Genomic DNA, 25,966 nt, shown 5'->3' on the forward strand with positions numbered 1-25,966 from the left:
TTGGCAGGCCACGCTCGGAGCGGCGATTAAATTCTTAGCCAGTCTCTGCCCAGGTCCGTCCCCTCCCCGCCCCAAGGGCGGCCTGGGTTTGTTTTGGCGTAAAACGCGCGCACTGATGACGTCAGGACGCTGACGCCTGAGGATGGCGGCGGCGGCGGTAACGGCGGCGGCGACCCTATCCGAGGTGTGGAGAGGGTCAACACAGCCGCCGAGACGCCGAAGACCCCGCCGTCCGCGCGAGGTGAGGCGGCCCGGCCCAGGGCGACGGCCCGACGGGCGGGAGGGGCTGACGACCTGCGGCCACGGTCGCTTCCTGGCGCCCTGGGCCTGCCTATTCCTGGCCAGCCTGGAGCCCTCGGCCGGAGTCCGGTGTGCCGGGGCCTACGAGACTGGGGAGCAGGCCAGGCGATGGCTGCTCGGGATCCCTGGTATTCGAGGCTGGACGGGCCTCAAAACATTCTGCTGTGCTGGGTAGCCCGTCTCTGGGGCCGCGTGGGCCTGGTGGACGTGGTCGGCTTACCTGCCTGCTGTTCAGCTAGTCAGGGTGAACTAAGCAGGTTGTCCTCACTGCCTTCTCGTGTCCGGCACCTACTTCACACCCCTCCTTTGCGACTGAACGCTAGCAGTTGTCGGGGCAGCTGGTCGCTTTCCTTTTCAGGCTGGGGAAAAGGCTTGAGCCTAGCCGGGTTGCCTGCTCCGCAAGCCATCATCCTTCAGCTTGTAAGGGGAAGCCAGTTCCCTACGCCCTCTCCCTCTCCACGAAGCTGCTGAAGTTAAAAATTCCCACCTGAAAATTTGAATTAAGTCCTTCTCTACCAGAAACTGGATCCCTGGTGCCTATAGGATGAAGTCCAAGCTTCATAGCAAGGCGCTCGGGGCTTCTCATAATTTGGCAGAGGCCTAACCTGGAAGTCAACACCAGGGCACTTCTGCCTTCTGTTTACAGTTTGTTGTTAGGGCATGTGAGCCCGCTGTGCTCAGTGTTTTGATACCCTTGTACTTTAGATACGCATTTTGTAATAGTCTTCTTTACCCCCATCCCAGTCACCAGAATGGAAAATTTACATCTGTCCTTTAAAATCCACCTTAGATTTCATTTACTTTTCCAAGGGAAAACCCTCCCTTGCTTCACATGTAACCATGGCTCCTCTGTACTTTTATTCATGTGACTCTGTTGAGTATGTCATGTTGTGTCATGGGATGGTGGGTCTGGGTCTCCTGTCTACATCTGAGTGCCTGGCTTTGTGCCTGGCGTAGGAGCTGAATGGACTGGGATAGGTTGCTGGTTTACGACTAGGAACAGATTCACTGTATTATTGAGCCCCTGTCAGGGGCCAGGATCTGACAGGAGGACAGCAAATGTGTATCTCCTGTTGGCACATGCATACATATTTATGTGGTAGGTGGGGCCGCCTTGTCAACTTTGATGGTTTAAAATCTCTTGGCGTCGTTTTTCAAGATACAGATTCAAGAATCTCACTCTCTGATATTTGGGTTCAGAACATCTGGAATCTGCTAGGAATCTGTATTTTGAAAAAAACACCTCAGTTGACTTTTACTCTGCTCCCTGGTTGAACATCTTTGTCATTGCACTAGACATCTGTTGTGTCTTCTATGTCCAGTGGGAAGGGCTGGCTGTGCCATGTAGTCTCATTGCCCATACTTGGGAAGGCAGTATGATTTGCTGGTTAGTAGTATGGGCTTTGGAGTCAGAAAGACTTGAATTCAGTTCTTGTTTGTGAGATTTTGAGGTCCTTTGAGTCCTATTTTGCTCATTCCAGAATAGCAGTAATCAGGCCTACTATGTGTGGTTGCACAGAGGAGTGAGAGTACATACAAGATGCTTAATGCAGTTCGAACTCAGGAAATGGAAGCCACTGTTATTACTAATGACTGTTTTTCCCAGAGTGTGTCCCTTGTGAAAAGGCGATCTGAGGAAGCCTGTTTGCTCTCCAGACTGAGCCTCATGTAGAAAGCTGCCTTATATGACTTCCTCAAGGTGATTTCTGCTTATCAAGGAAAGCTCTGACAAAACTGTGCTTCTCCTCAGGGTAGTTGCACTTGGTCATTCCCCTAGAAGATGTTTGGAATGCTGACTCACTAGAGGGTGGGTTTGCCACATAAGCACTTTGTCCCCGTTTAATTGGAAATACTGTGCTTGTTAAGATGTATAAATGAGCTAGAGAAAGTGCAGCTCTCAGGAAACCTCTTGGCCTCTGACACTGAGCTAGAGTTGGATCTAGAACCTGGAATGGAGTACCCCTGCTGATCCTACCAAGGAATCTGAAATAGATACTGGGGATCTCTGTCAGTCACAGTTCGTAGTTAAATGAGAGACTTTGGTTTGGCCTTCTGTCTTACGTTACAGGTTTTAGTGTGTTATGTGGGCAGATTTATCCTCTTCAGAGCTTCCCGACTGTGTGATAAGAATGGGCATTGGTGTGCCAAAGTACTGAAGCCTTAAGCTTCCAGATAGCCCAGAACAGTTGTCCCTCTCAACCCTGGGGCGCACAGAGAAAAATTTGGGAAGTACAGCCCTGGAGAAACGGAAGCAATTCTGCTTATCAAGAACTAGAGAGAGACTTACTTATTTGAACTCCTTTTCCTTCCAAGAATCTTACTCAGTGACTATTAAGTGGATTTGTGTTGGCTAGGTCATCCCTGATCTAATTCTTGGGACAGCCTTCTGTTGCCGTGGTGTCGGATATGATGCTAAAGTAGAAAAATGTGTTTTCATTTTGGTGGGGCGGGGGAGGGTGGAATTATCTTCGAGGGTCTCCTTCCAGACTGCCAGTCTTGAAGTGGCCTCACGGGGCATCATAAGAGAGACTCTTGGTGTGGAACCATTTGTGCATAAGTTCCTTGAGAGCAGAGATTGCGGCAGGCTTCTTTTTGTCTGTCACAGCTCCTGGCTGAGTTCTTGGCCCACAGCGGGAGCTCAGTAAATATTTGTGGGTTGAACCTTGGGATTTTGGAAGGAGAACCCAGGTACATTGCCAGAGTCTGTATTTCTGATGATGGGATGGCCAGTGGGTGGGATGTCTTAGATGGAGCTGGGGCCATGATGAAATGAGGACAAAGCAAACTTTTGAACTTTCTTGCTTCTCTCAGCCCTAAGGCTGGAGTCTCTGCCCACCAGTTACTACCATATAAAGCTTGGGACCTAGCTGGAGTCCTTGAGTAGTGTCCTGAGTTACGTTACTATAAGAAGAAGTCATAACAATTTTTATTACAAAGTAATATTTAAAGTTAGGAGGTGCCTGGGTGGCTCAGTCATTAAGCGACTGCCTTCAGCTCAGATTATAACCCCAGGGTCCTGCAATCCAGCCCCGCATCAGACGCCCTACTTGGGCGAGAAGCCTGCTTCTTCTTCTCCCACTTCCCCTACTTGTGTTCCCTCTCCAGCTGTCTCTCTCTCTCTGGCAAATAAATAAATAAAATCTTTAAAAAAATACTTAGTGTTAAAACATAGGAGTGAATGATGCACAGTGTCTTTAGACACAAACACTAATAATTTGGTATGTATTCTGACCCTTTAAAAAATTCATATAATAGTCTCTGTGTTTCTACAATATATATTTTTGTTAAGTTTAAAAATGTAATATATGGTGATGATTAAAAAAAATAGCAACAGCACAGGAATATATGAAATGAGAAGTGAAAGTCAGTCTTCAGTCTTCTTTCCTTCCTTTTTTCTTTCCTTCCTTCCTTCCTTCCTTCCTCCTGTTCCCTTCACATTTACACACCCTAGAGGCAGTCACTGTCAATAGTCTGTCTTTTCCCTTTCCAGGATATTTTTCCACATATATGTCTGTCTTTTTTTAAACCCTTGATTGGACGTATGGTTCAGCTACTATTTCAACTACTTATTACATCGTGGATTGGGTCCTGGCACAAAGCCATTCAATAAAATTGACTGGTATCTTTCTTTGTCACTATATGTGGATTTACTTCATTCATTTCAATAGCTTCAGAGTGTTCCATTATATGAATGGATCTTAATTTATGTTATTATTCCCTTACTAATGGATATTTGGGTAATTTCCATTTTTTCATTATTATAAAGAACATTGCCATGAACTTGCCTCTACAAATATATCTTTGCATACTCATGGAAATGGTTTTATAGAATTATTTCTGAAAATGGAATTGCTAGATGCAGGGTCTGTTTCTCTGCTTCAGAAAGCAGACTCACATAGCTCCCTCTAAGGTCGCTGAGGTCCTTGTTTGGGAGTTTTCATGTAAAGTGACAAGCTCTTTTGCCTGGTGTCTCTGCTTGCCTCATGCTGGTTAGAAGTGCTGTTTAGCAGTACTTATTTCTGGGATTACTGGGAGATTACTGCCTACTTCATTTTGATAGGTAGTCTTTCAATACAGAGATCTTTGCAGGTGAAAGGTTGCAAAGCTCCTCTGTGGAGAATAATCTTAGGGTTCACTACTGGAGAGGGCAGGGTGCTTATGGGCCCCTGCCTGGGACACAGCCACACACTCGACTTCTGTGGCCAGGAAATTATTTCAGGATCCATCCTAGGCCTCTGTCCTCTTTCTCCCATGGGGTCAAATTGGCAGCTTGTGGACTAATTTGCCTTGGAGTTCGGTTAACAGTCTGTAAGGCAAACAGACCTGAGAGCTCTAGCTTCCTTTGTTACCGAGAACATTTACACAGGCACCAAGGGAGCACAGCTCTGGTTTAATCACCCAAATGGCCTCTTCCTGCCACTTGAAAATTTCTGAGGTTCTGGGACTGTTGACTTGCAGCTAATAGAAAGCCAAAAGCCAGACCACCTTTCATTTGTTGTAATGAACATGAACGCCTGCTCTGAGCCCAGCACTTTGCTGGGTGCCAGGGAGCTCTAGAAATCTGAGAAGTGGCCTCTTTCTTCAAGGGGCTAACAACTCTAGTGTTCTGAGGCAGTCTGGAGTACCGCAGTGAGCAGCGTGACCTGGACTATACTTGGAATGGAGGTTTCATAATGCAGCCCTTCAGAAAAGGTCCTCCGTAAAGGCTTGTTGATTCATCAGCTGAGTGTTAGGAGGAAGGATAGAGACCTTGACCAGATGAGGCAGGGCTCTGCTGAGCCTCCGGCACTTCCAGAGTCTCTTCTGTGATGGAAGGAACTCTGACTGGCCATCACTGTCTGAAGTGGCCGTGGTCAAGTTTCTACTTTCCTTGGCCTGTCATTTGGTAGTGTGAACAGTAGTGCTGAATGCTCGTGCCCACCGCCACACTCTAACATGCTTGCACTCCTCAAGGAATGCTTGGGATCAGGCTGGGAATTGAGGGAGTGGAGACAGTTCTGCAGTTCTTTCTGCAAGATGTGTTAGGATTGATGTCGTGGAAGGGGATGGTGCCTTGTGATAGCTGGCATAGTATGACCTCTTGAGTCTTCTCTCACACCCTAGTCACTGTGCTAGGGACATACAGAGAGGAGCAGGGGCAGGAAAATACTCTGCCCTCATTCCCAGAAGTTTTGTCAGATTCCTTCCCTGTCCCCCTGTCTGCCTTTTCACCTGACCTGTGAGTGGCGGGAATTTAACTGATGTGATTGACATGTGGAGTGGCTGTGGGGCTGGAGCAGCCTGGAGGCTGTCGGCTGTTACCCCTTCCCAGAGCTAGCAGCTTCTCTCCTGCACTCCTCCTCCGCAGTTGGGAAGGTGGAGTACCAGCATCAGCTTGTCTTGGAAGAGTTTCTAATTGGAACAAATGTGGGAGAAACTATGTCCCAGGAAGGAAGTAGGAAGGTCAGAGAGGGATAATCCTTGGCTCTCTCACTGCTGACTCGAGATCCTTGTGCAGGCTTTGTTTGTTTAAAGTGAGAAGTCAGGCCTTTTCTTTTGTAAACCTTAGTGTTTCTCTTGAGGGCCAGGCTAGATGTGCACATTTAAACAAAAAGACCCAGTGCATATGCCTGGAAACAGTTACTTATTTTGCGGATCTAGGGTGTGGCCTCCTCACCAGGAAGAAGACCTCTGTGTGGCTGTGTGGGGTCACCTGGCAGTTTGTCTTCGCTCTGGATAGTGGTAGACGTTGCTTGGGGATCAGGAGCCTGTGTTCGGCTTCAGGAACCCTAGCCCAGGAACTGTCCTTTTTTCCTGAGCTGTAGCCCTGTATAGCCTTGACAGTCTTGTGTTTTCCCCAAAAGAAGAGATGCAGAATTCTAGTTCCCAGTTCTGATCTTTAGCCTCTCTAGAAAGGAACCTTGTTTCCAAATGCCTTTGTTTAAACCTGATTTCCCAAGCTACTATGTGGGATCTGCTGGGCATTTGGGTGCAAACTGCAGCACATAGGGAAGAGCCTTGTGCTGGTGGAGCAATCTTCCCCCCTCACACGAGGGAAGATAGCTCATTCTGCCGAGAGTCATGTTGATATACTGATTAAAATCTGAGCCCTTAATCTGTGGTCTCTCGACTCCTCCTTTTTATCTAATTGAGGTCTTGGGTATGTTTCAGTGATGAGCTTGTTCCTTGAGTTAGCCACATTGGTCAGTATCATCACGTTAGAATCTGGGCCTTGACTCTCTGGAATCTGGTGGCCTCTTTGGGTTCTCTGTGACCTCCAAGCTGCCATAGCAAAACCTGCCTGGGTCTTCTGCTGCTGCCTTTGATGGGATCATTTGCTGGGGTTGGGGGTTTCAGGTGTTGTCCTGTTGGCCCCAGGCACCACCCTTGGTCAGCCATGGAATCTCTGTCATTGACTCTTTTTTTTTTTTTTTTTAAAGATTTTATTTATTTATTTGACAGAGAGAAATCACAAGTAGGCAGAGAGGCAGGCAGAGAGAGAGAGGAGGAAGCAGGCTCCCCGATGAGCAGAGAGCCCGATGCGGGACTCGATCCCAGGACCCTGAGATCATGACCTGAGCCGAAGGCAGCGGCTTAACCCACTGAGCCACCCAGGCGCCCCTGTCATTGACTCTTTTTAAATGTCAGTTTCGACTTTAGTGTCATACAGATGTTACACATGCACTGCAATACACCCAGAAGTCTCCCACAGCTTCGTGGATCTGCCCCTCCTGCTCCATTGCCAGCCCTTCAGCCCAGGAGCCCAAGTGAGGGACTAGAGTGGGGCCCTCCTTTTCACTCCTTATGTCTTACCTTCTGTCCTTGTCTGTTTTCCTGCTGACATCTCTGCATTCCCCCCTGCTGTCTGGGTCACCACCTTCCTCAGTGGCCCTTTTAACCTACTTTGATCTTCCTCCAGTTCTGCCTCACACTTTTTTTTCTAAACACAGACCCATTGCCTCTTTGTAAACCCTTTTGTAGCTCTGGTCACCTCCCCGGAAGGTCCTGCTTCCTCACCCTAACTTGTGGTGTTCTCCACAGCTCAGTTCCTGCTGCTTCCAGAACTTCAACCCACCCTGCCCCCAGTCCTGTCTTCATACTACCAAACTACATGTTATCAGGTGCAAGGTATCACCCTGGGCCTCTGAATCTTTGAGTGTGTTTTGCTCTCTGCCTGAAACACCATTCCCACCTTTCCTCACCTGACTCATTCTTACTTTAAATTCAGTGTGGGGGTCACTTCCAGGAAGCTTTCCCTAACCCGTGTGTCACTCTACATGTATTGTTCTTTCTCAAGCCTAACACCGTGCTATATTGAAATGATCTGTTTTTATGCTTTTTTTCTTTATTTACACTCTGACCCTGGTGACCATGTTTTACTTAGGTGTCTGTGTGTGTGTGTTAAAGTATAATCTGCATTGGACCATGTCTTACTCATTCCCCTATCCCTAGCACCTAGTTGATGTTTGTGAGATAAACTGAAATATATATGGATCTCTGCCCCTAGTTTCTGGCACAGGGATCCTGAAAACCCTTGTAATCTCCTAAGTGATAAGAGTATGAAGAGCATCTCTTGCTCTGATATTTGGGCCTTGACCCCAGTTCCTGATACGGCTCCTGAAACCCTTGCAATTTCTTGGATGATAGGAGTGTCTTTTGCTCTTATTTATTTATTTTTTTTTAAAAGATTATTTATTTATTTATTTGACTGACAGAGAATACAAGTAAGCAGAGAGGCAGGCAGAGAAAGAGGAGGAAGCAGGCTCCCGGCTGAGGAGAGAGCCCGATGTGGGGCTCGATCCCAGGACCTGGGATCATGACCTGAGCCGAAGGCAGAGGCTTTAACCCACTGAGCCACCCAGGTGCTCCAGGAGTGTCTTTTGTTCTAATGAGATGACTCTGAATGGGCTCCCAGGTGACTCCTAGATGGAAGCTGATCACCAGAAAGACTCAAGGCCTGATTAGAAGCTTGGAATTTTCAGCTCTGCCTTCTCTTCACTTGAGAAGGGAGTAGGGCCCAAAATGGAGTTAATGATCAGTCGTGACCATATGATGAAGTCTCCATAAAATCCCAACAATAGGGTGTTTGGGGAGCTTCTGGGTCGGTGAATACATGGGAGTCCTGGGAGAGTGGGGCACCCAGAGAAAGCAAGGGAGCTCGGTGCCCCTTCCCACATGCCTGGCCTGCCCTGTGCATCTCTTCCATCTGAATGTTCACATGTATCTTTTTATAAACTGGTGAGTGTAAATGTTTCCCTGAGATCTGGGAGTTAAGAAACTCAAGGAGGGGATTGTTGGGACCCCAATCTATGGCTGGTTGGTCAGAAGCACAGGTGATAACCCAGGCTTGTGACCACTGAAGTATGCTTGAGGGAAGGAGCAGTCTTAGGGGACTGAGCCCTTAATCTGTGGTGTCTGATGATATTTTTGGGTAGACATTGTCAGAACCGAGTTACATATAGGACATCTGCCTGCCATTACAGAGTGCTTGGTATGAGGACTCACCATACATGTGACTAGAGGTATCAGAAGTGAAATGTTGGGCGCCTGGGTGGCTCAGTGGGTTAAGCCGCTGCCTTCGGCTCAGGTCGTGATCTCAGGGTCCTGGGATCGAGTCCCGCATTGGGCTCTCTGCTCAGCGGGGAGCCTGCTTCCCTCTCTCTCTCTCTCTCTGCCTGCCTCTCCATCTACTTGTGATCTCTCTGTCAAAAAAATAAAAAAAATCTTTAAAAAAAAAAAAAAAAAGAAGAAGTGAAATGTTCTTGGGGCGCCTGGCTGGCTCCAGTCGGTGGAGTGTGTGACTCTTGATCTTGGGGTTGTGAGTTTGAGCCCTGTGTTGGGTATAGAGATTACTTAAAAAAAAAAAAAAAAAAAAACAAAAACTTAAAAAAAAAAACAAAAGAAGTGTTCTCTGTGAAGGTAAAGGAGAGACATAGAGTGAAGAAATACACAGTATGGAAGAACTTTATTTCCTTACACAGGAAGGAAAAAAGCTGGGTTTTTTTTTCCCTCTTTACAGTGTTTAATAAATGTTTGATCTGAATTGATAATTTTACCCCTAATTCTATATGTCATAATCAGTAGGAAATTCTCAGCTCTCTCCTTTCACCCATGGGCCTCTCAGAAAGATTTAGAGAAGGATGGCCAGGGTAGAAGTGACTTCTGGAAAGAAGGACCTCGGCACTTCACCTTATGAAGGCCCCACCAACCATAGTTTTCATGGTTGGAACTTGTCTGGGAAGCAAATGGAGGAGCTCTTGGACTATCATCCCAAGGAAGCAGAGGACCCTAATCCACAGGCTGAGTCACATCGAGATAAAACTGTTAGCATCCTTTCTGAGCTCAGGGTCCCCTTTGTCTCTTGAATGAAGCCCTGACTAGTTTGGTGGCTACCTGGTGGCAGTGTGCCAAGGTTTGTGGTCCTAAGTTCACTGGGGTTGATTTCAGCCTGCTCGGGAATTGTGTGGCATTTCGGCACACGATTTTGGCGTCTGTGTGGTGAGCCGGGAAGTGGAAGACCCTGGAACAGGGTGTTAAACTGCCAGATGAAGATGGTGCATCAGCAAAGTAATGGGAACTGTCTAGGAAAGAGTAGAGTTAAGGCAGAGAACCGTGGCAGGGATGGTAGTATTGGCAGTAGTTGTAGGAAGCAGTCAACCCCTGCAGGAGCCCTAGAGGGCTGGGAAGGATCCATGAGGGGCATCTTGGAGAAATGGCTTTCTGAGCCCTGGTGGGTGATAGTGTTGGAGATCAGGCCTCCAACATTCTACACCCCCGTTTCAGAAAAGATGAGTCAGAATAATAAGAGGAATGATTTTAACATTTAAAAAAACATTGAAATTCAACTAGGATAAGGGACCCAGGCAGAGTAGGGAGGAAGGTGGGGGCAGTGACAGCTGAGCCTGGTGCATGTTCCTGCCCCTCGCTTGGGGTTAGAAGGCAGCACAGGAATCAGATCCAGGGAGATGTAAGTCAAGACCATGGAACTCAGGGAGGCCTGAGTGGCTCAGTTGGTTAAGCTCTGCCCACTTTTGTCTCAGGTCATGATCCTAGAGTCCTGGGATCAAGTCCCCCATCAGGCTCCTTGCTCAGTGGAGTGCCTGCTTCTCCCTCTGCCAGTAGCTTCCCCTGCTTGTACCCCTGCTCTCTCTTTCCAAATGAATGAATAAAATCTTAAAAAAACAAAAAACAAACCAAAAAACCACCATGGAGCTCAGATCCAGCCTTTCATCTGGACCCTTCAGCAAGCCTCAGGGGCCAACACCATCCTCCCTTCTAGGGAATCATATTAGGGTCAGGTCTTCAGCTGCATTTATTGAGGGGCAAGGGAGAGGGGATGAGGAGGATGGCTGGTATCCTTTCCAAGATATCCCTGGCTATGCTGACTTGCCCTTTCTTCCGTGTGCATAGGTGTAGACGGGGCACTGCCTGCAGAGCAGGTCCTGCCAACCTCGCTGGAGAGGATGCCCCCGTGTCCGTGATGGGCTGTGGGACAAGCAAGGTCCTTCCTGAGCCGCCAAAGGATGTCCAGCTGGACCTCGTCAAGAAGGTGGAGCCCTTCAGTGGCACTAAGAAGGATGTGCACAAGCATTTCATCACAGAGGTTGACAGCGTTGGTGCTCTCAAAGCTGGCTTCCCAGCAGCCAGTCAGTGTGCAAACCCCTGCTCTGGGGCCCCCATTAGCAGCCACACAGAGCCTCCCTCAGAACCACCACGCAGGGCCAGGGTGGCTAAGTACAGGGCTAAGTTTGACCCACGTGTGACAGCCAAGTATGACATCAAAGCCCTCATCGGCAGAGGCAGCTTCAGCCGAGTGGTCCGTGTGGAGCACCGGGCGACCCGGCAGCCCTATGCCATCAAGATGATCGAGACCAAGTACCGGGAAGGGCGGGAGGTATGTGAGTCAGAATTGCGCGTGCTGCGCCGGGTGCGTCATGCCAACATCATCCAGCTGGTGGAGGTGTTCGAGACGCAGGAGCGCGTGTACATGGTGATGGAGCTGGCCACTGGCGGGGAGCTCTTCGACCGCATCATCGCCAAGGGCTCTTTCACTGAGCGCGACGCCACGCGGGTGCTGCAGATGGTGCTGGACGGTGTCCGGTACCTGCACGCGCTGGGCATCACACACCGAGACCTCAAGCCGGAGAATCTGCTCTACTACCACCCAGGCACTGACTCCAAGATCATTATCACTGACTTCGGCCTGGCCAGTGCCCGCAAGAAGGGTGACGACTGCTTGATGAAGACCACGTGCGGCACACCCGAGTACATTGCTCCTGAGGTCCTGGTCCGCAAGCCCTACACCAATTCCGTGGACATGTGGGCACTGGGGGTCATTGCCTACATCCTGCTCAGTGGCACTATGCCCTTTGAGGATGACAACCGCACCAGGCTGTACCGGCAGATCCTCAGGGGCAAGTACAGCTACTCTGGGGAGGTGAGTCTGCCCTGCTGCAGGGATGGGTGGGGCCCCCAGTAGTGCTTGACAGGGGGATGTGCTCTGAGAGCCATGTTCATGGGGTCAGGCGGGTCATGTAAAAAATGATAACGCGAAACTAGTAGGGTGTCCCCAAAAGTGAGCCCTGTGACCTGGAAGCAGATAATGTAATTGGGATAGGAGTCCAGGAAGCACAGGCAAAGGGTAGGAAAGTGAGGCAGAAAGGGAGGAAGCCAGTAAAGGTCCTCTGGAGGAGTGGACTGCCACTGTGGGCCGCTGGAACTCCCACTGGGGACCCTGTGAATAATCACGTGGCACATGCCTCAAAAGTGTACCACTGAGGGACAAGAAGGTGGGTGGGTTTTATTTTTATTTTTTTTTAAAGATTTTATTTATTTATTTGACAGACAGAGATTACAAATAGGCAGAGAGGCAGGCAGAAAGAGGAAGGGAAGCAGGCTCCCCGCTGAACAGAGAGCCTGACGCTGGGATCATGACCTGAGCGGAAAGCAGAGGCTTTAACCCACTGAGCCACCCAGGCACCCCGAATGTGGGTGGGTTTTACTCCACTGACTCCTGTAAGAGTTGCGAATTTCTTTGGGGGGAGGGGCATTAAATCCCTGGCCCTTCAGGGCTGTCCTGAATGCCAGCCAGTGCTGAAAAAAGTCTTCAGGCAAGGAAGCAGGGAGACGCGGGCACTGGCACTTGGGGAGCTGTCTGCCTGCACAGGGGCCCCCACAACTGCAGGTGGGCTCAGAGGTGGGATAGAGCATGTGGGCCGAGGGTGCTGCAGTAGCTGCTCCGAAGCGCCTGGGACAAGCTAGAGTGACCATGCCCCGTTGAAAGGCGCCATTGCTGCTCATCTCTGCCCAGTTTTGCCACACAGCCCAGAGGATCCTCTGCACCTAGACATTCCAGTTCTTTTAAAGAAAAGCCAGAAAGTTTGATCTTAAAATGTTGGAATTCCATTTACATATTTAAGTAATACCTTGTGTGCCCACGAATAGTTACCTGCAGGCCACGTTCAACCAGCAGGCCATCAGTTTGTGTTTTGGATCCGCGGATTGTTCTGATACCTGAGAAAATCGGTCAGGTTTCAGCACTGCTGGGAGCTGAAAGAAGGCACGCAAGAAGGAAAAGCTGGTTGGTCCTTAGGCAGGACGCTCACTGTGGGTGATGAGGCTGACCATAGGCAACAGCAGGTGCTATGAGCCTAGTGGTGGGCTCAGGAGGCTGGTGAGTCACAGAATGTGTGGCGGCTTAAACGGGAGGTGAAGTAAGCTTTGCAGGCCAGCAGGTTTCTGCCAAGGCAGCGAGGACCCCTCCCCGAGGGCCCCCTGCAGAGTGCTCCCCACAGTGTTCCCCGCAGGTGCCCCCCGTTTTTTTTTTTTTTAAGATTTTATTATTTATTTGTCAGAGAGAGAATGAGCAGGCATGGGGGGAGAAGCAGAGGGAAAAGCAGGCTCCCTGCTGAGTAAGGAGCCCGATGCAGGACTCAGTCCCAGGACCCTGGGCTCATGATCTGAGCTGAAGGCAGAAGGTTAACCAACTGAGCCACCCGTGCATCCCGGCTGGTCCCCTTTCTTTGGGCTGTGCCCTCTCCCCACCCTCAATCCAGCCATCTGTCTTCTTCTGGGTGATGGTCATTTGTCCTTCTGAAGACCATCCAAGTGACCAGGGCCCTTCCAGGGAACCTATATGAGAGCATGTCATGTTAAAGGGTGGCGTTTTGATCTGACTTCTGCAAATCAAGGACCACCCACTTTGAGCTCAGCAAGGTTTGGAAGTGTGTATTCCTCACCTAACAGGAAGTCCCATGGCAGTTAGCGCCTTTCTAGGGGCACTTTTCCTGCCGCTGACACTCCCAGAGTGGTGTCTCGTGTATACTAGGCCCCGTCCAATGGACTTGTTTCCTGAGGCCTATGTCTGTGCAGTTCCCTGTCAGGCTCAGTGGTTTCTGTGAACTTGAATAGAAGAAGGCTTTCTACAGGAGGTGGGCCTTGAGAAGGAGGAGGCTCAGAGAAAGGGACGCTGCTGACTATGCTCAGAATAAACAGGAGACTGGAAGTAATGGAGCCCAGGTTGCTGAGGCTGGGCCAGGCCTGGTGTTTGTTGTCAGTGTTCGTTATTGGCTCTGTAGTGCCAGAGGCTCCTTGGGGATTGGAAGCCTCAGGTGGGTTCGAGGCCTGTGGGTTCTTGATAGTGAAGCAGGAATGCAGCAGAACGTGTTGTGGAAGACTCACAGGAAAAAGACTGATGGGGGTCCGTTGGAGTAGTATGATTTGGGGGTGAAGGAACTGGCTCTCCTGGGGCTGTTTGAGGCAGACCGGAGATTCCTGAGAGTGGGCTCCACGTGCTGTTTGGAAGAGGTCTGGTGACCGAATCATCCTGCAGCTCTGCAGGAGCATCCGCTTCTGAGGGCAGAGTGAGAGAGGACTCACTGGAGCGGCTGCCCTTGGGTCCAGACAGGGTGTAGGCTCCTGCCTTCACATCCCGAGGTGGGTCCCAGTGGTGGAGGGAAGTACACCAAGTACCTGGCTCCTGCCCCACAGTCCTGACACTGTAGATGCTCCAACCCCTAGCCCTGGCCCCGCTCTCTGCCCCATTTCCTACACCCCACAGGCCCGAGATGTTTGCTCTGTTCACTCCCCATACTAAGCTATCGCTCAGGCTTTTCACTTGCTCCCAGCATCGGCCTTATAAATTTGACCAGCCGTGAAAGGTTCAGTTCAAAGATGGCTTCCATTTAGAATAGTGGTGACCACTGTGTAGTACCAGACACAGGGCTAAGGGTTCTGTATCCAGCATGTTTACTCTCTACAACAGTGCTGCCAGGTGGGTGTCATGCCCCCATTTTACAGATGAGGAAACTGAGGCTCATGAGGTTAAGTAACCTGTCCGGGGTTTCATAGCTAAGAGCCTGACAGGCCTGGGATTTGAATCTAGGCCATCTTGGTGTCACAATTCTTGGACTCTCCATCGCCACAGTCTGTGTTCCCAGACATACATGCCTTAGCGTGTTGCTGGAGTCCTTGCTGGAGCACAGTCTTGGGCTGCTGTCTGTGGACATCTCTCCTCTCAGGCCTGTAAGGCCCTTGAGGACAGCTTGTGTATCAACACATATGTTCCTGATACTTTCTCTCGGCTTCTGAGGGAAGCACCCGAGTTGTTGGTGATGTCTTAGGAAAGGATACAAAAGTGAGCGGCTGGCGGGCAGACAGGCGTGGCCCTGCTGGCTGGGAGTGTTCTCTTCTGGGGGCTGGGCTCCAGGAGGAAGTGGAGAGCCTGCTGGAGAGGTGGTTAGTGGTCTGCTCGCCAGACCTGCTTAGGAGCAGCTTTGGGATCTTGAAAGAGGAGGGAGTGCTGGGAAGGAAAAGGCTGTGACAGATGATATTACAAAGGGAAATCTGCATTTTCCCTGGTGGCCGGAGTGGAGAGGACCAAGCCAGGGTCGTGTTGGAAGTGGTGGAGAGACCCTTGTTGGCCAGAGGTGAGGAAGGCCTCTGTGAGTGGGAGAGCAATCTAAAGACACAAAGAGCCACACTGAGAGAGGGAGCTTCTTGTCATGAGAGATTCCAGGAGGGCTGGAGCAGTTATTTCTGAAGGAGTGACACCGAAGGTGAGTCATTTCTGTAAGACCCATACCCGGAGGCCTGTTACGGTCCCACTGACTTGGAGCCCATGAAATGTGATGTTGCCGGCCTAATGCCATTGCTTTTGTCAAGAGTTCTATTCCCAGAAGCAGGACAGATGAAGAGGCTCTTGTGGGATTGATGGCAGAGTGGAGCCATCAGCAGCTTTGCTGCCGGGGGGGCGGAGGGGGGGGATTTAGCAGCCTTTAATTGTCGCCATCTGCTGGGGCTGTCTCTGAGCTGTGGGCAAGCCCGGGCCACTGCACTGGGAATGGATGGGCTTGGGCACAGATTCTCATGGTGCCTTGCTCAGGAGAGCGAGTGCTGCCAGGCAAGGGACAGAATCTTGGTGGAAGAGGAAGGCCACCTGCAGGGACAATCTGCCACCGCCTGAGGGATTGTATTGGTGAGAGGTGGCTTTCCAGGGTTGGGGCTCTGGGCTGCAGCCTGACCAGCTGTCCACAGGGCGCCACGGGGCGAGAGCTCAGGGGCAGGGAATTGGACCGTCTTGTAGTTCTGATAGCCCTGCCACAGGGTGAGCGCCCAGAGCCAGAGATCACATTTACTTCCCCGCTTAAAGTGATCCTAACACTTGTCATTCTGCCTTGGGATGTTGAAGATAAAGGAAGGTGCAGAGGATGTTCTGTGTCCTGTTGCTCTCTAGGTGAAGGGGGTCAGCACCTGTGAGGGGGTGGTCAGGCAGCCCGGTTCATCTGCCCTGGTTGGGAGCGGCCAGCTGAGTAGGGAGAGGACCTTGACTCAGAGCCATGGGGAGGACTTCCCCAGGGATGTGGGGGAGCTGGAGACTGGACATGGTGTACAGGCAGCAGATGGAATGCAGGGGAGGCAGGTGGCATGTTTCCAGGCTCATGCTTGGATCCCGCTGGGCGCCTTTAACAGCCTCACGTTCCCACCGCCAGTGGATGGGGGCTGTGACGGACCGTTAGCTCCTCAGTCTTCTCTTGCTGCCTCCTGCTCCCAGAGTAAGTGGGTGGATTCCCATGTCTGTCTCAAAAGCTGATTGATTCTGAATTGATTTAGAATTCTTTCCTGTGAGGTCTCCCTAAGCCCTTCCTCCTTGCATCTCTGCTGGTGGCTGTTGGGTGTCAAGTGCTGGGTGATGGTGCTGTGCAGTGCCAGGATCCCACAAGGACAAGCAGATGCCCCCATACTTGTCCAGGAGGGATCCCTCTGGAAGGACCATCCCTACTTCACTAAAGCTCCTGGTATTCAGTAGGAATTCAACAAAGAAGTCTCTGTCCTTCATTGTAGGAGCAGATGCTGGCAGTCCAGATCCCTGACTGGTCACTGGGAGGTGGCATGATTTGGTCCAGGGGGCATGGCCTCTGGACCCTCACTGGTCACCGTGCTTGGACACCTCTTGAAGGAAGGCAGGAGTGGCTTCCTCCTGATGGCAGGTTCTTTGTGGAGAAAGGCAGCTTCCCCTTCCTATGCCACCTATGGTCTGCCACTCAGCTCCCTGGAGCCCTGTCCTCTAGGCTTCCCTCTGCCACTGCTGCCCTGGTTACACAGTCCCCAGAGCGCAGTACTCTGCTATGGTGGCAGAAACAGATGCCCGTGTCTCCACATTGCCACACTCAGCTGTTCCTAACAAAATGCCTTGCCCTGACCACCTCCAGCTTCTTATTAACCCAGGGTCAGAGCTTCTCGCATCACTGCTGTCCCCTCTACCCCCAGGCTTCTCCAGCAAAGGGCTGCACCATGGGTTGTGTTCAGAGCAGTGCCTGGTGTGCGTGCCAGCCCCTCCCTCTCCTGCTCTTCTCATTGTGTGTCTCCACCTGGGTAGCTCTGCCCACGCGCACGCCCTGTCACTTCGAGGCTCTCGAGTTCCTGTGGGAGCTGCCATGGCTGTTGTCTCTCCCACGGTCTGACCTCGTTAAATCCGCTGATGGCCTCCCACGCCCATCCCCTCCTGCCCCCATTGAGGTGGAAACAGACTCACAGGTGGATGGGATGGTTAAAGGGGACCTGATCCGACTGGTCTGCACCGGCCCTGCCTCTCCAAACACCCCTTCCTTGGTCAGTTTCTCCCATAGCACAAGGTCCCTTTCCTTCCTTCCTTCCTTCCTTTCTTTTTATTAAAGATTTTATTTATTTATTTGACAGAGAGAGACAGGGAGGAACACAGGCACGGGGAGTGGGAGAGGGAAAAGCAGACTCCCAGACTGAGCAGGGAACCGAGTCTGGGGTACAATCCCAGAACCCTGGGATCATGATCTGAGCCGAAGGCAGACGCTTAACAGCTGAGCCACCCAGGCACCCCAAGGTCCCCTTCTTGTCCATGCCTGCCTGGCCTCAGTTTGTCTGTCTCCCAGTGAAAGTGTGGGGTCCAGACCGGAGCTTTGCTCCGGTGTGGCCTGGCAGGCTCATCTCTTCACTCATCCTGCCATCCCATGTTGACCACATAGGTGCCCTGAGCCCAGTCCTGTGTAGCTGGGGTTCAGGGACACAGGCTTCTGTGAGGATGACATGCAGGTAAGAGCCACCAGGGCTCCAGACTGTCTCAGAAATTAGAACGGGAGAAAGGTTTTTGGTTTTTGGTTTTTGCAGTGGTTTTTTTTTTTTTTTTTTTTTTTTTAAAGAACTAGCTTGGCCTCAGCAGAATCCGTGAGTGGAGGGAAAAGAGACCACTCTGCAGCAGGCTCCGAAATCCAGAACCGCCCAGGGCTGTTCCAAGACAGCGTTAAAAGTAGACATTACTGAGTTGCCGACACTGGTTGCCAACATGCCCCTGACTCCAGAGTGAGCACACAGCATCCTGCCTGACTCTTGGGTTGTGCCCTGTCTTTCCCTCCTGTCCTTGTCCTTCACTTTGTGGACTCGGCAGGGACAGGTGGCGCAGGAGTTCATTTTATTTCCCATCTCAAGTTTCAGAACGCAGCTTTACTAACCTTTAAGTTGTTGTGCCTTTTCTTGTTTTATTTTTATCTTCCTTCTCGGCCTCTTTTTAATACTTTATTATCTGGGGCGCCTGGGTGGCTCAGTGGGTTAAAGCCTCTGCCTTTGGCTCAGGTCATGATCTCAGGGTCCTGGGATCAAGCCCCACATTGGGCTCTCTGCTCAGCAGGGAGCCTGCTTCCCTTCCTCTCTCTCTGCCTGCCTCTCTGCCTACTTGTGATCTCTGTCTGTCAAATGAATAAATAAAATCTTTAAAAAAAAATAACATTCTATTATCTTCCTTCTTTTTCTCTCCTCAGGCTCTCTCCCCTTAGGTCCTCTTTCCTACCGCTCAGCCCCCATCCATCCCCTCCAGGTGCAGGGTGGTGGGTTCTTTCTGGTCTGGAAGCTCAGGCACCAGGATGGTGAGTGTCCTGACCAGAGGAAGGGATTGCTGGCTCCACTGCCACACGGTGTCCAGCTCTGCTGAATTTTTTAAAACCCTTTGCCTCGTGGGCCATGTCTGAGTGTGCTGTTCCTGTCATATTGATAGTTCTGCTCTCCTGAGTAAACCCCAAGCTCCATTTCCCAGAAACATGTTCTTTGCTCTGCTCTCGTTCAGGCCCACGTAAGTACAGGAAGGAGGCCCTTGAGGGTGGGAATGCTGGGTCTGAAAATACATCTTGAGACAAAGCTGAGGGAAGACTGAGTCATGGGAGCAAAGCCCAGGCTGCTTTCCTCTCTTCCTTCCCCTAGCAGCTCTTTGGTGTGGCTGACTTCTTTGCCAGAGAACCTTCCCCAGAGTCTTCATGGGCTAGAAAAGAACCCATAGAGGTCAAGAGGTCCAGGCCACTTAAATGTTAGATGCTGTGCTTTTGTTCCTCATGTGCGGCCAAGTGAGGAAGAAAGCTGGGGAACTGTCGTCTTAGAATCAAAGACTGTAGCAACTGGCAGACACTTAGGATCCATTGTATTTGGCTCCTTCATATTAAAAGTGAGGAGGCTTGTCTCCTCCAAGGTCTATAGGGAAGGTAGACCTAGAAGCAGTTCTCTAGGCTTGCAGCCTGATGCTTTAATTTGTCACTCAAATATCATCCAAAGGAGAAACTGGGACTTTCTCTCTCCTCACTTGAGAGTGGCCAGACCTGCCTGCCAGAGGGAGTCTAGGGCAAGTCCTGTGAACTGGGTTTGCTGCTGGAAAGAAGCAGCTGCTTCTCTCTCGGTAGCCTAGGCCAAAGAGCTGGCTCCATCCTTCGTTCCCTTAGCCCCTGGGCTCTAAGGCAAGACTTCTGGTAGAGACTTGGGAAGTATCCTTTCCAGGCCCTTGTGACATTAGAGCTAGAGCAAGTAAAGGGGGCCAGGGAATAGGGAAATTCATCCTCTGAGCTGGAGTAGAAAGCCCTTGGTGATTTGGTGCCTCCCTTTGAAGAGAAGGTTGGATTCTGCTGCTGAGGAGTGACTGGTTGCTCAGAAGCGGGGGATGAGGAGGGTGACATTGCTAGGAAGTGCTCTGGGAGAGTTCCGAACCCACTTCTGGCCTCTCTGCTATTCCAACATCCAGAATAGGTACTCTGGGGGCGCCTGCCTGGTTCAGTCAGTAGAACCCGAAACTCTTGAGTTTCAAGAGTTCGTGAGTTCCAGCCCCATGTTGGGACCCACACTGGGCCTACGGCTTAGTTAAAAAAAAGAAAAGTAGGTACCCTAACTACAAGAAGCTAAGGATTCTGGGGGCTACAGACTAGGGAAAATGAGAGCCAACTTGATGGTCAGAAAGAGGGTAGAAGTGATGTCTCTCCTCGCACAGCCTCTCCTTGTCCTTTCAGGATGGGGCCCAGCCCTTCACCCACACAGCTCAGAAGAGGCTCGTGGAAAGGAGGGTGTAGGCCTTCACCCTGGGTATTGAAGTTGTCCTCTGATCCCACAGCAGAGGGAAAACTGAGTTGAGGCAAGGCAGACAGGCATTTAATGTTCCCTTCCATGCCCTGTGTTCTGTGTCAGCCCAGAAACAGGCAGAAGCCTCTGGGAGACTAGTCAGGTGGTACCTGGAGCCTCTCCCTTCTGTCAGCCACTTGAGCCTCCCATGTGTCCCTGACTTGGCTCCCAGTTTCCTGAGGTGAGAGTTCTGTTCTTTATCCAGAGCCAGAAGCTAGAGCTGTGGAAGCTGAAAGACTTAACTGTTTATCATTATTCTTTTTCTCATGCCCAGAATGCTACCCAGCTAGTCAGTCATAGGCTGACAGACATACTCATGGCGCTCCAGAGGCCCACACATGTTGGGGATGCTGATGGGTTGGTCTGCGGGTGTCGAATACTTTCTTAGGACATACGAAATTGGACTTGGCCAGAAGCATGGCCCTGAGTGTGGGTGAGTGTGGAAAGCCTTGCATTTCCGTGCTGCATGCTGTTGGAGGACTTGGCAGGGCCCCCAGGGGCATTCTGACGAGCGTTCTGAGCCCCTGTCTCGCTGTCGGTGGGCTGGGTGGAGGACCACTTTGCTGTGTTTGGCCCGCCTGCCTTCTTGCTGCTAGTTCCTCAGTGTGTGAGGGTTAGGCGGGGTGCCGTCGCCACAGCCTGCTTCTCACGTCAGGATGGCTCAAGTCATGTTGGCTTGGGGGTCTCACCTGGCCCAGCTGCTCACAGCTCTTCAGAGATGAGGAGAGCTAGGGCCTGCCGTAGCGGGCGGGGCTGGCCCTCAGACAAATGAGTTCGTCAGCATTCTGCACACAGCTGCGTGTACCCCATAACTGGTGAGGCAGGCATCTGGGGGAGCAGAAGGCGCAGATCAGTCTGGCTCACTTTGTCGTTAACTGGCTGGCCGCCCGGTGAGCAGCAGGGGTTGATGCCTGGTGTGAGCCTCTGCCGCTCTGGGAATGGATGTGCTTACGGCGCCAGGAAAGGGCTGGTGAGAGGCCCATTGAAGACCTCCCTGGACAAGGGATCCAGTCTGCAGAGGCCATTCATCTGACTGGGTGTGGATGTGAAGCAGGGGTGCCTCTGCTCCATCCTGGCTTGTGAGTCCAGCTTCGCCATTGTTTATGCTGCAGTCTGCAAAGGAGTTGCCTCTCTTCTGTCTTGGCTGGACCAAGGGCAGGGGCAGAACCCATGTGCCAGTTCTGTTTGGCTCTCCTGCACTGCCCGCTCTGTCTTCGGGCTGGCCCACCAAGCGGCCGGACTGAGCTGCGCTGTGTTTCCCAGTAATTGCCCTTTTTCTTCTTTCTCACCAGAAGAGCTGGTAGGGCCCCACAGGTATTCTCAGGACCCAGCCTGCTCACCTTCTAGGTTTTGCTCTGTCCATCAATGGTCCCATTATGCTGCGCCTTTCCATCTCTTCTAAGTGAGTGAAGGGTTACAGTGAGTGTCTGTGGTTTAGATTGACTGGCCCCTCACAGTGGCTTCTTGTGTTCAGGGGGCAGCAGTAAGCCACAAGGCTTTCTTGAGCTGTGAGCCGAAGCCCGCTGTGGCAGCTGTCTAGTCCAGTCCCGCTGTATGTTAGCCTCAGTACCGGAGCCCTGGGCTCTGGGTGTATGGGGGAGCGCTGTCTGCCCCTCTGTGCCCCCTCATTACTCTCAGCAAGGTACTCATGGGTTTCCCTGGCTGCATGTCCCAAGGCCCTGAGTGCACTCCTCCTGAAGATCATAATCTCCCCAGGAGTCACTGGGAGCAGCCCCTGTTTGGTGGCTGTCTGGGAAGGTGGTCTGTCGTTTTCTACCAGTTCAGTTTAGTGAAAGTTGAGATTTGCCTTCCAAAAAGCTACATCTGCAACTAGCCCCACTCCTTCCTCAGGACTCCAGAAGAGTGTTCTCCTTGGAGCCCCCCTCTGTCCCCGGTATATAGTGGAGAAGGGCACTGGGGGTCAGGGAATTGGAGGTCAGGGAAGCTGAAGTGGTGTGTCTGGATGGCTCAGTCAGTTGAGTGTCTGCCTTCAGCTCAGGTCATGATCCCAGGGTCCTGGGTCGAGTCTGACATCAGGTTCCTCTCTCTTCCTCTGCTGCTCCCCCTGCTTGTGCTCAGTCTCTCTCTCTCTTTCTGTTAAAAAAGTATATAAAATCTTAAAAAAAAAAAAAAAAAGGAAGCTGAATTGGGGGTAGCAGTAGTCAGTGTTAAGTGTGTTAAGTGTGACTGCTAAAGGGATGCACAGCTGCCCTGAATGCGGGCTCTGCGATACTCCTGAATCCCTCAGAGAGTGAGTTCAGGCATTCCCCAAGGTGAAGGGTATCTTTGGGTGGAACAGGCAGACCTCATTTGGCGGGAAGGAGGGTGATGGTGTCTTTGATGTCCCAGCCAAACCTTCCACAGCAGGCTCGACGAAGGTCCTAGCCACCCACCCTTTGGGAATATCAGAGCCCATGGCACAGTGTCCCCAGAAGACAGGGACACAGAGTGGTACCGTGTCTGCCCTCCTCCAGCAGAGGGGCTTGAGGGCCTCTCTATTCCTGGCACCAGGCACGGGGGCTCATCCAGCTTTGCATGGTCTAATGGGAACGAACAATCAACTTGCAATCACTGGAATCATTACTTAGCTCTGGGGGCTAAGAGAAGTCTGAGTAAGCGTCCTTTACCCTGAGAACCTAAGGAGTCAGCCAGGTGAATGTCCATACAAGCTGTCCAGATTGAGGCCCTGGGACAGACAGCTGCTTGGTGTGTGGCTGAGATAAGGCAGTCACGGGGGCATGTAGCAGAGCAGGCTTTGTGCAGTGTCTCCCCAAGGACACAAGGTACCAAAATGAGGCTGTGTAGAGCACCGCCAGGCCCTCCTGTGTGGCTCCAAGAGGTCATAAAGACTGGAAAGGTCACCTGGTCCCGCCTGTCCCTCAAGAGCCCCCTACCCTCTCAGCAGATAGAGAAATCTAGTTGCCTTGAATTATTTCCTTTTCTCCCCATAGCTGAGAGGCAGAGGTTGATGAGGGGAATACCCTAGTCATCCATCGCCTCTTGGTCAATCAGGGAGGGTGGGTCCTCTCTTTGAAGACTAGGAAGTTGCCTGTTAAGTGGCCTGGTATGGACATCCTGGGTTGGGAGCTTAAGTCTGGCCTAGAGTATAGTGGAAAGTTTGGGTCATTCTCTTTAAATCCCCCTGAACTCACAGTAATCCTGGGGTAGGTGGGGCATCTTGACGGGGGCCACCTTCCTGAGCCAGGCTTTGACTCCAGGGCACTTAGAAGTTGGCTGCTTGGGGAGAGGAACATTTCCTTCTATTTGTTGTGTGGACTCCTTACTCAGAACAGCCTCTGCTTGGTGGCCTAAGCCAATGTTGGGTAAGAGGGGGAGACTTGGGAGGAGCCAGGCAGGGCTTTTCTCCAGAGGGAGAGTGCAGGAATGCTGGACGGTTCTCAGTGCCATGGTGGTAGCCTCATCAGGATGGGGAGAGCCAATGTTGAGTGCTCTCATTCTAATGTCTGTTCTTGGCCTCTAGCCCTGGCCCAGTGTGTCCAATCTGGCCAAGGACTTCATTGACCGCCTGCTGACGGTGGACCCCGGCGCCCGCATGACTGCACTGCAGGCCCTGAGGCACCCATGGGTGGTGAGCATGGCAGCCTCTTCATCCATGAAGAATCTGCACCGCTCCATCTCCCAGAATCTCCTCAAACGTGCTTCCTCACGCTGCCAGAGCACCAAATCGGCCCAGTCCACGCGTTCCAGCCGCTCTACACGTTCCAACAAGTCACGCCGAGTGCGGGAGCGGGAACTGCGGGAGCTCAACCTGCGCTACCAGCAGCAGTACAATGGCTGAGCCACCCGGCTGCGGTGCCGGCGTGCCACGGCCCCAGCCCCTTCCGTGTCCCTTCAGCAGCCCCCGTCCTCATCCTGGGCCTGAACCTGGTATGACAGAGTGGAGGGAGCCTAGGGGGCTGTGAGCCCTGTGAATGAGGAGCCTGGCCTGGCACCAGTGCTCTTTTTGGTGGGCAACTACTCTGCTAGAGGTTGGGGAAGCGGCTGGACCTGGCCTTCCCTTGGCTCTTCCCCAAGACCAAAAGGTGTGAAGTGCCAGGCAGAGGGTATCCTGAGGTCCCAGGACTCTTTGGGACAGTCACTTCTGAAACCCTCTTCACTGAACCTTTTCTGGCCCCCCACATTCCATTGCATCCTGATCTGTGCCCCAGTGAGGGGCCTAGGGAGGCACAAAGCTTGTGCCTTAGCTGGACTCTCAGCCCCTGGCTAAGTCCAAACAGTCTCCCACCTCCCACCCAAGGTCTGCCTTCGTTCGTGGTGCCTCTAGGGACCTGTCCTGGCCCCAGGACTGGCTAGAACCTCTGGTGGTGGGGCCATGGCATGGTCCTTGGGTCTTCTGAACTATGTGGCCATGTTGGTAGCAGGCTTCTCCAGGCTCCAGCCTCTCTCTGCCAATGAGAGACCTCCTGCCCACCAGCCTACTGCTCTCAGTGCCTTCTTTGCAGAGCCCACTCTACACTTCTCTCCCCCTTGGATGCCCTTTCTATTCCCTAGGTGCCTCCTTCTCAACTGTGGGGGATTAAAGGGAGCCCCACTGCTGCTACCTGGGGAATGGGGGCACCAGGGCCAAGGCAGATACCAGGGGCTTCCCAGGGACGGCCCCATTGATTCCAGTGTCAGCCTGGTTCCACCCTTGGTACTGCCCATTGCCCCCCTTCCCTTCAGGCTCTGCTGTCCCTGCCTCACATCTGCGTGAAGGCGCCATCTAGTGTCTGACATGAGTATGGGCAGCCTAGGACTGACCATGTGCTTATCCTTCGTCCTCTAGAGAAACTGGGAAGGAGCTGCTGTATTGAGGAGAGGTCCCAGGCTGCTCAGCCCTTCCCTTCTGCTGAGCTGCTGCGCAGCTCCAGTTGGAACTTAGCCAAACTGTGTGACCTGTCTCTGAACCCTGAGTGTCTGGGGCCCTGGCCTTCTCACAGCTGGCCTTGGCTGGTCCAGCCTGTTCCTCTTTCCTTTCACAGCATTACCCTTTCAGCTTGGGCTCTGCTGAATCTCAGGCTGGAGGGAGCCCCTGCAGGAGGTGGGTGGAATTGGTGGCTGCTTTCCCAGAGGCGTGAGCCAGACCATCCCCATGTCACTCATGGTGCCTCTCATAGAGCCTCCTCTGTACCACCCCACCCCAAACCAGGCTGGAACCCAAGGCCCCTTCCTCCACAGCTGTGTTCAGTGGGTAGGAAGGAGCTGGGGCCCAGCTTTAGCCTTAGCTTGACTGCAGGGCTTCTGCCAGCAGGGAGGGATTGGCCCTCACTGTTTCTCCCAGTGGGTAGCCTTGGGCCAGGCCCTCCTCTTTCTGCATGTGCCACCTTCAGTCAGAAAGAAAACCAAAGAGACCATTCTGGGCCAAGCGAATTGTGCCTTATACATCTTCTCTTGTACCCAGTGCTTGTGGCACAAGGCAACAGAGAGCCAAGGTTCTGTGGCCTCAGAATTTCCCCCATTTTCCCAAGTGTCTCGGGGGCCTGAAGCCCTAGGGATTTATTTCCTCTCTTGTCCAAGGTCGGCCTGGTCCTAAGGGTAAGACAGAGGGCATTTGGAGACTTGGGCCTTTGATAGGCCCACCTGGGCCTTTATGCCATGGACCGTGGCTGGAGAATGTGCAGTTATTTATTTTGTGTACTCCGGTTGTAAATGTATCCTTTGTACTCAATAAACAGGCTGCCCTCCCCAGGGAAGGCCGCCCACCCATTCTGACAGTCCAGGCTCCTTGCTGTGGACCAGGGGTTTCCTAGGAGGAGGAAAGTTGGGGGGGGGGGGGACGCGTGGCCTG

At 52.0% G+C, this 25,966-nt stretch overlaps 1 protein-coding gene across 1 annotated transcript; it reads left to right on the plus strand.

The window, feature by feature from the left end:
* Positions 1 to 126: 126 nt before the first annotated feature.
* PSKH1 (protein serine kinase H1) lies at positions 127 to 25,892 on the plus strand. Its single transcript, XM_059381438.1, has 3 exons — positions 127 to 241; positions 10,690 to 11,716; positions 23,660 to 25,892. Exons 2-3 carry the CDS (start codon positions 10,760 to 10,762, stop codon positions 23,975 to 23,977), a joined length of 1,275 nt encoding a protein of 424 aa, XP_059237421.1. The 5' UTR covers positions 127 to 241; positions 10,690 to 10,759; the 3' UTR covers positions 23,978 to 25,892.
* Positions 25,893 to 25,966: the final 74 nt, after the last annotated feature.

This window comes from Mustela nigripes, chromosome 17, assembly GCF_022355385.1.
Source record: "Mustela nigripes isolate SB6536 chromosome 17, MUSNIG.SB6536, whole genome shotgun sequence".
NCBI lineage: Eukaryota > Metazoa > Chordata > Mammalia > Carnivora > Mustelidae > Mustela > Mustela nigripes.

Bases quoted from the DNA above. Each gene is read 5' to 3' on its own strand.
- PSKH1 (XM_059381438.1), top strand. From the start codon at position 10,760: ATGGGCTGTGGGACAAGCAAGGTCCTTCCTGAGCCGCCAAAGGATGTC. The intron at 11,717-23,659 runs GTGAGTCTGCCC...CTTGGCCTCTAG, and splicing joins AGTACAGCTACTCTGGGGAG to CCCTGGCCCAGTGTGTCCAA.